The sequence below is a fragment of the Sinocyclocheilus rhinocerous genome, unplaced genomic scaffold (genome assembly GCF_001515625.1).
Source record: "Sinocyclocheilus rhinocerous isolate Xijiao unplaced genomic scaffold, SAMN03320098_v1.1 scaffold792, whole genome shotgun sequence".
NCBI lineage: Eukaryota > Metazoa > Chordata > Actinopteri > Cypriniformes > Cyprinidae > Sinocyclocheilus > Sinocyclocheilus rhinocerous.
Genome location: NW_015626872.1, coordinates 2,273,126 through 2,284,824, shown reverse-complemented (window position 1 = coordinate 2,284,824; position 11,699 = coordinate 2,273,126). Strand labels below are relative to the sequence as shown.

At 38.9% G+C, this 11,699-nt stretch overlaps 1 protein-coding gene across 3 annotated transcripts; it reads left to right on the top strand.

Annotated features, from left to right (window-relative positions):
- The first annotated feature begins 3,064 nt into the window (after positions 1–3,064).
- LOC107719986 (uncharacterized) lies at positions 3,065–10,852 on the top strand. 3 transcript variants are annotated; one of them, XR_001637573.1, is made up of 3 exons: positions 3,065–8,865; positions 10,135–10,210; positions 10,433–10,451. XR_001637573.1 is itself a non-coding variant. In XM_016527556.1 (2 exons), the coding sequence occupies exons 1-2, from the start codon at positions 3,151–3,153 to the stop codon at positions 10,147–10,149; spliced, it is 5,730 nt and encodes a 1,909-aa protein (XP_016383042.1). In that variant the 5' UTR covers positions 3,065–3,150; the 3' UTR covers positions 10,150–10,852. The 3 variants fall into 3 exon arrangements, 2 of the variants coding, with proteins under 2 accessions (XP_016383042.1, XP_016383034.1); XM_016527556.1 differs by having other exon boundaries at positions 10,135–10,852; XM_016527548.1 differs by lacking the exons at positions 10,135–10,210; positions 10,433–10,451 and having other exon boundaries at positions 3,065–9,445.
- The last annotated feature ends 847 nt before the right edge of the window (positions 10,853–11,699 follow it).

Sequence of the window (11,699 nt, the reverse complement as noted above, 5' to 3'; positions counted from 1 at the left end):
ATATATATATATAGTAAGTGTATCCAACTTTATGCTGGGTGATAATATGGTTTACATTTTTTGACAATAGAACAATCAATAATAGCCTACATAAATAAAATAAAATACATAAATTCTATAACTAATTCATAAATAACAATATAAATAGAAATATATAGTGAATAAAAGTCACGTTTTATTGACCAACATTTGAAGTTTTTTTGGTTTACATTTTTTGACAATAGAACAATCAATAATAGCCTACATAAATAAAATAAAATACATAAATTCTATAACTAATTCATAAATAACAATATAAATAGAAATATATAGTGAATAAAAGTCCCGTTTTTTTGACCAACATTTGAAGTTTTTTTTTTTTTTTTGTCTATGCTTTTATTAGGTTGTGATATTCTTCAACGAAAAAAAAAAAAAAAATGAAATCTCTTTTAGGTTTGGAACAACATAAATATTCAGAATATTTTTTGGGTGAACTATTACTTTTACATATCGTTTAAACTTCCGTATGTTAAACACTACACAATTTTAGTTTATATTTATTGATATTTGACTGAATTTGTTTTAATGTGTTTTTTTGATGAAATGTTTTTTTTTTTTTTTAAATGCCCGTTCGCACCAATAACAATAACTGCAAAGATAACTATAACGATAACATATTAGCATCCACAGCAATGCACAATAATGTTCTGTTTATTATAAGCACAAGCTGCAGTTACGTCATCTGCTGCTTTAAATATTCAGTGAATTCTGATTGGCTGTCAGTATTTTTATCATCACCACCTGGAAAAAAGTCATTCCGAAAGTGATTCCAACAATATTGTGGAATGTTAGTGTTGCTAACATTATGTCTGTGATGTGCACTTCCATATTCTCATATATTTGGAATGATACAACTTTATAGTTACAGTTAATGCCCTTATTCTAAATGGGCTTTTATTTTATTTTTTATTTTCAGTTGTTGCTTTGAAAAACACTATTGATATTCTTTGAGACTCTGGCCTGTACAGTGGAGAAACAGGTGCTGCTTTGACATGTGACAGATAAGCTGAGATATGAAAGGTGTGCCAGAAAGAAAGGCAGGCTATTACTGTATGAAATACAGGCGGCTTCAAATAGAGCCACTTAAATAAGTCGATCATGCTGTGTAGGTGTGAAGAGCATAGCCAAATAAATAAAATTACATAATGAAGCGTTAAGACAAAGAGGTCATATTAGGATACAAATGCTTTTTATGGTATAAATCTGTTCGTGTTTCCATAACCACTTTCTCCAACGTCCAGGAACTTCCAGTTTCTACTTTGTGAATAATAATAATAATTAAAAAAAAAAGCCTAAGCATGAATGTTTTCCTCTTTCAGTCTGACCGGCTGGAAGCAGAAATACTAGAAAGACACAAGCAGGATCTGCTTAAACTGTGGGCAGTCTGTCCTGGTAATCAGACTCCATTAGCCACTCATTCTACACTTTGAGTTTGGTGACACTGCGGTGGGGTGATGCAAGTTGCTATATTTGCTGTTTGTGAGACAAATGACTCCTACTCACCCCAGCCACCGTACAACAACATCCCATGTGTCCAGCGTGGCTGTGTTAATGTGAAATGTTGTAGCTTCTGTAGGATCGGAGAGGTATAGACAGCTATGGCACTCAAGCTACCGGTACCAAAATAGCAGATGACCATTTGCATTTCATCTGTTGCACACTCGATACCAAAGAGTCGCTCAGATATTTGCGCTTCCTGTGTTACAGCTCTGGCCTTGCCGGCAACTATTTCGGTGGGGTGTGTTCGGTTCCTTCTCCTTCAGTCTTTTCAAGCGCTTACTTGAACATGGATTTCTACCATGAGCTTCAGGCTGTGTTCAGCAAAGAGCATTTTTTATAGTGTTCTTATATGGAGCAACAGGAAAGTCTGACTTCACTTGGTGGCTAGTGTGAAATTTACCTTTAAGGATTCATTTGTGTCTTTTTTATACTTTTTTAGCGAATGGATTTGTCCAAGGACGAACTACAGAACTTCAAAAAAAGGTAAGGAATAAACTTTGACTGGCTTTTAATCTCATACTGTCAAATTAATGTGCTTACTTTCCTGACAAAAGCTCTGTTTGAAATTTTCTTAGTGTAAACTATATTTTCCTTTTAATAATAAAAAGCTAAGATCCGTTGAGAGCAGCTGCTCTTTGACATTTTCATAACTTTATGATGAACAGCCTGTTATTTTGAAGAGCTTTCCTTGAGGGCCTTATCGCTGTACTGTAGATCTTCATTTCACATAAATAAAATAACACATGTGGGGAAATTACCCCGACTGCAAGTTGATACGGAATTATGGGTGGTGGAAAAATGTTGTGCTGTCCAAATTGTCTTGGCCACTTAGTGCATGCCTTTAAATTCTCACAAATATATCTCAAGATTTGCCAGCATTTGAACTCTCTGAGTTACACAAAAATATTTAATAATGCCATATTTTAGTACTTTTAAGGCACATTCCCATTCCATGACAGACAGAAGCAGTGGTGAGTGCTGGTTAATGGATTTAGGTCAGAGGATAAATATGGGTTAATGAGTTATTCCCGGATCAACCACACAGTGCAGCAGCTGCAATGAACAACTGAATGATGACTAATTTGTGTTCTCTGTAGTGCAAATAATGCTGGAAAAAAATGTTGGATAGCTTGTTTGAGGAAGTTCAACAATGTTGACATTTTAGGCTTAGAAGTATTTCGTTTTAAAAATCAGATCTGTTGAACAGGACACACTGAAAAGTAGCCTGCAAGGTTTGAAAATCCATTTGTTTTACCAAATGACTTCCAAGGGTTATGCATGTGGCCTGTGTATGTGAAAGGGCAGAGAGACATCTGCCTTCTTCTAAAAATAGTTTGTGTTTGGCATGGTGTATCTTTCTTTACTGTACATAGTCACAGGCAGGATTACCAACCACCTCTGAGATCAAAACAATAAACGGTTTCATCTTAAATATAAAAGTTAGTAGGTTTAAAATATGATTTTTGACAATCCAAAACTGATATAATTTCTGTAATTTTTTTTGCAGGGAAATCACAATGTAATCTCCAATATGTGGTGTTGACAATGCAAGAAGTGTCAAGCCAGGTCAATTCTGTGTCAGACTGAAGGAATTGGGAATACGCATCCATCATGAGCAACCAAGAGAAGCGCCACAGGACAAGCATGCAGCACCTCCGCTATCTTGATAGCTTTATGGATGAAATAGACCGTGAGGTCATGAGCCTGACGGATCGAGCTTTTAAGAGTCTGTGCATTGGAGATGAAGCAATCTACAATGACTCAGAGTTTTCCCCCTCTCTAGTCAGCTGCCACAAGCCAATGGTGGAGGACGTCTCAATAAAGACTAAGCAGAGCTCCTTTTCTGCTGTCAAAAAACTTAATTCGTACCCCCTTAATGGAGCGAATGATCCACTGAGTAGATCAAATAAGTCATCCAAAGACTCATCGCTTTTTGCAGCGTTTGCAGCCAAAAAGAATGGTGAGAGCAGCAAGATGACAAATGGTGATTCATGGGACAAATCTGCTCTACTCAGCATCCAAAGGGAGCTCTCCGAGTTTTCTTCAGATTATCACAGTTTAACAGCGGGACATCTTTCCCAAGCCAAAAATCATCTTAAATCAGATGAAAAAGGGTCTGGCAAGAAATCAAGCAAGGTTGCTTCGAATCCCCCGGGAAAATCTTCTAAAAGTAAACAAAGCAAACACAACAAACTGCGAAAACTGAATTGCATAAACTTTTTCCTCCACAGCGAATTAAGCCCGTTTTTGTCATGGAGGGATTTTAATAAATTCTCCATCGGGCAGGAGCACATTTCGGAGATTGTGTTGAGCAACAGGCCACCTGAATGGTATGACTCACCTCTTTACAAAGAATTAACTGCAGCACATGGACACTATAAAGTAAGCGTTTCCCCATCAGTTGAAAAAGAAGTTGAAAAGTGTCCAAAACAAAGTGAGACTCATCCACTTAAACCACAACTTGCTTCTGTACAAACGGCAGCACCTAAGGTACCCCCAAAACCAGAGAAAGAGTCCGGGCACATCCAGCATAATATTCCTACAAAAGCTCCTCCACTTGTTGCTGAACAGAGATGTAATTCAGAAAGAGTGGAAGCTTGCGTTCCCTGGCGAAAAAGCCAAAGTAGAGCAAAAAGTGCTGCTCCTGTGGGGCATTCCATCAACTCACCGGCCTGTGAAAAGACAAACGCTGGAGACGGGAGTGCACAGGCATTTAAAAAAGAAGTCAAGACAATAGAGGACCAGACCTCCACTAGTTCAACTCCTTTCAGTATTTCACAGCTGTTGACACCGGTGATACCCTCCAGACATGGGACAGGAACTTCAGAGATACTGCAAACTGTGCTCTCGCCCACTGCCCTGGAGATCCCAGCGCTCTCTGAGAGAGAACTGCATCCGTCACCTGAGATTAAGAGAGAAGGGTACAAATCCATAGCATCAAGCTTGTTGTTCAATCTCAAGGACAACAGAAAACGGGTTAAGGCCATGTACTGTCCAGCTAAGTATAAAGGTTTGGATGCGACAAATCAAAGTAAAGAGTCTCCCCAGCCTGAAGGGTCAAAAGATTTGCTTGAAATACCAGAGGATTCAGAAGCTAAAACAATTTCACCTACTCATCACAAAGCCATTATATCTCCAATGAGTCCCCTGTTGGAAACTGGAGACACTCAAACTGGCTCTCCTGCGAATGGTGGAATGCCAGATGACTATTTGGCACTGAGTCTGCTTCAATCTGGAAAATTTAAATCAAACAGGAGCCCTGCAACTAACAAGGCAAAATGCCCATCATTACAACTTTACCAAAAAGCTAGTCCTGAGGAGATCAGAGCAAATGCTCAAACTGTGGTTGACACCAGCTCTCAGGTTTTCACCGAAAAAGCCAGCAAAGATCATGACACAAAGCATAATTATCCAAGTAAATTGTTGAAAGGTGTAGAGTTGCGAAACAAAAGTGATACCTTAGAGTCAACGCTAAATGCCAAAAAGCCCACTGAAGGTTTAAATAGTGAAAGGACTAATGAAAACAAATCTGGAAAAAGCCCAAGTGTAAGTTTAACAAAACTGGAAGAACAAGCCATTAGTGATGGTACAAATCAAATTAAGGACAGGTTGAAAACTAGAGGAACAGCCAGTACACAGAAAAGCCCTGTTAAAGAAAAAGAACCCAACAGAAAGGAGGCAGGAACTAAGCATGCATTTTCTGCACGGCAGAACAACTACATTAAAAGTCAGAGATTTGTAAGTACAGATGATGATAAAGATCATGATGATAGTTCTAATGCAGAAAAACGGCTGATGGATATAAAAAATAAAAATGTTAATGATGAGTGGTCCAGGCATTCCAAAAATACAAAAACGAAAGAGATAAGACAAGAGGAGCATCATGAAGGAATACGTAAAAATAAAGGACTAGTTCAAACAACAGTGGATGGACCACTATTGAAAGAAAATGTTCACGTAAGTGGAGAGGCTACCACAGCTAAAGAACAGAGCAGTATTACATCAAAGAATGGTTTGGAAAGTCGAAGAGAGCAAAAAGTAAAAGATGGAACTTTCTCAGTGAAAGGAAACACTTCTGCAAAGAGAGCACTGTTCGCATCAATGGAACCAGTGCCAAATAAGACAACTGCAGCCTTAAAGAGAGATAATGTTGTTATAGATAAGTATGACTTGGCCAAAATGGCTTTAGAGGAGGTAATTGCTGAACGAGAGCAAAGGAATTTGAAAAGTAATGCACGTGGTTGTGAAAAACCTCAAGATGATCTTGAGTTACCCACCAGTGGAGAGGACCAACTACCTAGCATGTTTATGCTGAATGAAAGGGGGACAAGTACAAAAGATGGCAAAGGTCAGAATATTGTATCAGCTTTTAAAACCAATTGGCAGACTGTGCAAACAAAGTCAGAAGACATGGCCAAACATGGTGAAAGTCATGTGCCTGAGGTAAAATTAGCCAGGCCCTGTAAGCAGGAAGCATCTAATGGGCAGTGCCAGCATGTAGAACCTATAAAATATAATGAGAGAGACAGATTGTGCCTAGACCATCAAGAAAGCAACACAGATAATATCAGTAAGGGTGATACAAAACACCAAAAGAAAGAGTTAATGAATAAAAATGTAAGTCATGCAATGAAATGCACAGAAATGGGAGATAATTTGGAAAGTAGAGATATTTGTGGAGTGGAACAGTATGAAGAAGAGTTGGGTGTTGACAAAATGGGTAGTTCCTATAAACCTGAGATACCCCCAAGAAGAGGGAGAAGTAATTCTCAGAGTAATGACAGAGTAGGTGAAAAGACAGAAGGTAATTTGGACTTTAAAAGAGAAGGTGACACTACAGGCAAAACTGAGATAATGGAAAGTAGGGAAATAAGCAAAGTTCAGTCAAGTCAAACAAACAGTCGAGGCCCAGTGAGAGGAAATGTATCAGTTCTACATTTCTACTTCAAAGAGAAGTACAACAAAGAAATTAAGATGAACCGCAAGGATGTTCAGAAAGGCCTGCCTGTTGAAGATACATGTTCTGAAAAGTCTATGGAAGAGAGACCCAATGAAAAGGCCCCAAAAGACAAAATGAAACACAAATTTGTTCCACCAAAACTCACAGTCAGTGATGCTGAAAGTGGCACTTATTCCATTATCTACAATGAGATGGATTCAGTGAGTGAAAGAATGTCCAACAGCTCTTCAAAAGAATCAGAAAGAGGCGAGGAACATTCTAGTCCACAGAGGAAACACAGTATCACCCAAGACTTCCAAAAGGCTGTAGGTGATCTCACAAACAACATATATGAAGGAATGCAAGACAAGGTAAAAACGAACGAGAAGGAAGAAGGTGCTGACAAGCAAAACAAATCCAAAGGTCCAAAAGTCTATGTGAAAGACTTCTTAAGTGGACTCCTTGGACTTTCAAGCTCAGAAAGGGTCAAAACGGTAGACGAACTTGAGGAGGAACTCTCTGAAACACTGTCCTCAGATTCTTTCAAACCTGATAAAGTCAGAAAGGACAGTATCACAGTGTATGATATCCTTGGACAGTCTCACACCGTATCTTCGTTAAATGGTAAACAAACACATCACAGCAGTCACTCTTCAAACTCAAGTGAACCCTCTCTATTGCACGAATCCAAACAGGGGGCACAACCAGAAGAGTTGTTAAGGAAAGCAGAAGTCTGCAACATGAAAGAAAAAGTAGATGAAAAGGTGAAGGAGACTTTCCAGAAACCATCAATAGATTCTTGCTCATTAAGCAACCATGAAAGTGAGTCAGATGTCTCTGACAGGGTAGTTTCTCCACCTAGTGATGTGGACAAAAGGGGATTGGTGCACAATTTGATTGAGTCAGCTAGAAACTTAACACAAATGCCACACAGTCATACTTCCTCCAAGGATCAACAAGACAACTGCTTGAATAGATCTGAGAAAGATGAGGACAGTCTGGACCTCTTCAAAGATCATTCTCAAGTTGAGATGCCTGCTGTATCAGTCAAGAGCCCCCAACCAAACCAACCAGCAATGCAGTTCTTGTCCCTTCCGGCAACTCACCTGGTCACAGTCAAGGACGGAAAGCCATCGGTTGGAAGTACCTCTGTGTCTGAGGAGGAGGAGCGACGCTCTGCTGTGAGCACTTTATCTGAGGGAATTGATGGCTATGAAACAAGCGGAGGGGATACGATGGAGGAGAACATCTTTAGCAATGCACCAACAGAGGATGCAGAGGGATCCAAGGCACCCAGCGAGAGATCTGCTTCAGCCAGCAGTGGAAACGACGGTCAGGGTCAGAACAAGCCGCCTGTTGTACCTCCAAAAACCGAAAAGGCTCTACTCCGAGCCTTGAAGCTCACCACACGGAGGATACAAAAATCTGAAGCTAAAAGCAAATCTGAGCATAAAGGTGACAAAAGCGTCGCTCACAAGGCTGAGAGGAGGCACCACAGCACTGACAAAGTACATGACAGATCAGAACATAGGTCGCTTAGCAGTGACAGAATCAACAATAAGCAAAGCAAACATCTTGATGACACGCTTGAGCACAAAGCTCAAAGAAGCGAGAAGCATGCTAGACGCCATAGTGGTCACAAGAGCCAAAACGTAGAAGAGAATGATCCTAGTAAAAAAGTGCCACATGCAACCAAAGGCAAAGATACTGGTGACTCAAAGACCCATCGCAGTGAGAAACAACTAGAAGGCACATCAAACCATTGGGATCATTTGGAGAATGGCCAAATAAGCCATGACAGTGACAGACTGGGCCGAAGCAATGAGAAATACTTGCCCAAGAAACTGGAACATAGGACTCAAAGTCTAGATAGATTTTTAAGGGATAAGCACGAAAACATATCGAGCAGCACTGGGAAAACTGGTGTTGAAGTTCATTCAACAGGAGGATCACAATACTCTACTCAAAAAGCATTACCTTTGCGCCACAACAGCATTGAACATACTTATGCACCAGCCACTAATCTTGTAACACAGTCCTTCCCGATCACTCAAAGGAAGCTTTTACAGGACCCTGACTCTGGAGAATACTTTCTGGTGGATATGCCTGTACAGGTCAAAACGAAAACTTTCTTTGACCCGGAAACAAAAAGTTACGTGCAACTTCCAGTACAATCTCCCGAGGCTGCTGTGCGACAAGCTCCACCATTGGAGGTGATGAACACACCACCACTTATGCTGTATCATGGCTTTGTTCCAGTGCCCCTACCATCACATAAATCTGTTGTCAGGACTGGAGGATCTATGATTCCTCCTGATGACCTGGAAGACTTTGAACCTAGCAGGAAACAGATGCAGGAAACCTTTTATAAAACGCATAATGAAGAGGTAAATCCTTACTCTGAGCCTGTGTATATATCACAAGAACATACACCTGAAGAGGAAATTGATAGTGTGAGATGAAAACATCCAGACTGAAGCAGTGGATGTTTGTCCAGAGTTTGAATGTGACTGAAATCAGGGATTTGTGTTGTTTGTTTTCAGTCTGGTGTGCCATGGGAAAGTGTTTCTAGTATGTATGCTGTTCTTTGTTTATAGTGCACAAGACGTGGATTGTAAATGTTTAATTCTTATTAAAGTAAGGCCTAGATCTCTTACCGCTAAAAGCACTTGTCTATTTGTAACAGGAAGTTGAGATTTGCCTAACTGAAAGTAGTTTTGCTTTCATAAAAAATCAGAAGGAGATTATTTTGATACATCTTGTATTTGAGTTTTGGAAGTATTTAGTCCACAGTATTTTTCACAGGAGAAAAGTATTGCAAAAATGAAAAGGTCAACATAGGTGTTTTGTATGCTTAAAATTGTATATTTGACAAATGCTGATTGCATTCTGGGTGCATTTTGGAATGAATTAGTATATTTAAATGGATTGTTGCTTCAGAAAAGAACCATTCCAATAAAAGCATCATCAATGAGCAATTGTTCAATTATTTCATTTTGATGATTGCACTACCTTTTATCTGAAGAACAATCACATGTTGCTTAGTCTTGGGAAAGCCAGACTTTATGACTTGCAGTAAAAAGTGTAGTCCTCATTGCAGATTATTCTGACAGATTATCTGATTGACACTGCATGGCACCAACCTGTTAACAAAGCTGAAAATACAGTTCTGCACATGAATATCTACTTAACATCTTGTTATTAAGTGCCTCAAGCAAATCACTCGATGCCACTAACCTGGACAACCTTGGAAAATCAGTTCTTCCTCACTTTCGCTCATTGTTTTAACCTAATACTTTGATGATTTCAGTCAGCTTTAGCCATCTTTGTCTGCAAAGTGCATCCCGCTTAGCCGTTACAATGCCATTCTGCCTCCACCAAGTGGTGAATAGGAGTTCTGCAAGCGTCTTATGACCTGCTAAAACAACTGTAAAGTTGGGTTGCAACATTATGTGGTATTTGTCATGACATACATTTTTGGATAATGTTCATGTAGTAACATTTTCAGATGCTAAAGGAACTCAGAATGACTCATCAGGGTCAAGCTTGTCTGACAATATGCACGTCTTTCTAAGGATGACTTACCTTTAACATAACAAAATGCTGAATTGTCAAATCGGCATGATACAAAAAAAAAAAAAAGTAATGTTTTGTAGATTTGTGGTAGCTGAACTCTAAGGGTGGAGCTTCAATATGAAGTTTTCAAGCCTGAAAAGACATCCTCCACTCAAAGTAATGATAATCTGTTTTATACTTATAAAATATATTATCATATTTGGTTGCATGAAACATCTTTAATTTGGTTTAGACATACAAATACCCATACAAATATCAACTAATGTTAATGCTATCTAAATTTACATTTGAAGTGCGGCACATGCGATGCTTATAAATAAATGACATTACACATAAACAGATACATTTACATCTTGTCATTCTGTATTTTAATGGCAGCCACAACTGCCAGCAACCATGTCGTCGTACTGTTTCAGAACAACGTTTTCCTCGTCGTCGAAGTACAGGAGACTGATGGGGTGAAGCACATCTGGCACACAGCAGGGTCTCCCCGCCTCCTGTGATAGTTTCAGTGCATTCATGATGGATCTCACAGTAGCGTGATTCGTAGCCCGTAGACCTTCACTCAGCGGAAACGGACAGGAGCCCGCGCAACTGTACGCATTATAACCTCTGGGAGATATTATCCACCCTGACCAGCCGATTTTAGTGAAGTCTACGTAGAGGTTTGTTCTCTGGCAAGTAGAGGTTAATGCGCGCACACTTCTGCGGTTGCGCATTGTTGACTCCACTAAACTTGCTATAGGCTCGAGGAGTTTAAGGGATGTGGTGATATTTTGTCCTAAAAGAGAGTTAACAATGGCATCAAAACTTTTAAACATAAAATCTGATTTTTGTGTAGGGTTAGGTTAGGGTTAGGTTTAGGTTAGGGTTAGGGTTAGTACTTGTTTATGCTACATTGTGGGGAACAAATGTCCCCACAAGGATAGTAAAACCTGGAATTTTTGACATTGTGAGGACTGGCCTGCGGTCCCCACGAGGGGAAAAAAAATTATTAAAAATAGTAAATGATGTTTATCTGAAAGTGTAACAATGCAAACAGGTTTTCTGTAAGGTGTAGGTTTAGGGTTAGGGGATAGAAAATATTGTTAGGTCAGTATAAAAGTAATAGAAGTCTATGGAAAGTCCCCACAATTCACAGAAACAAACGTGTGTGTGTGTGTGTTTAACAGTAATATATTTCAGACACTATGTACAGTATGCATTATAATAATAATGCATTAGAATGCATTCAAATATCTATTTTCAACTTTGGGTATTTTTATGTCCCTGGGGTCGATTTTATTTTTACATTTTTTATTTAAATTGATTTGAACACTTTTCTTTTTGTTACATGAAGGTCTCACTGTAAATGTCCTGGAAACTTTTTTTACCAGGCCTTCATCATTTATCTTTGCAACTTGTAAAATGCCTTTTATTGTATTATTTTACCCTTGTCGCAGACCTAATCTTTCAGTCTTAAAATATGAAATATTCCATTTCGACACATTTCCAATGCTATTTAAGATGTAATGGAAATGCATTTGTAAAGTAACACTGAAAATGTTTGTGGCTTTTTAAATAAACATTACAAAATAAATGACAGACCTTACCTGTGATGCATGAATGTCCATTAAAAAAGTGTGTAAAATGTGTTTTAAGAGAG

Excerpts from the sequence above, each read along its gene's own strand:
- LOC107719986 (XM_016527548.1), top strand. The coding sequence starts at position 3,151 with ATGAGCAACCAAGAGAAGCGCCACAGGACAAGCATGCAGCACCTCCGC.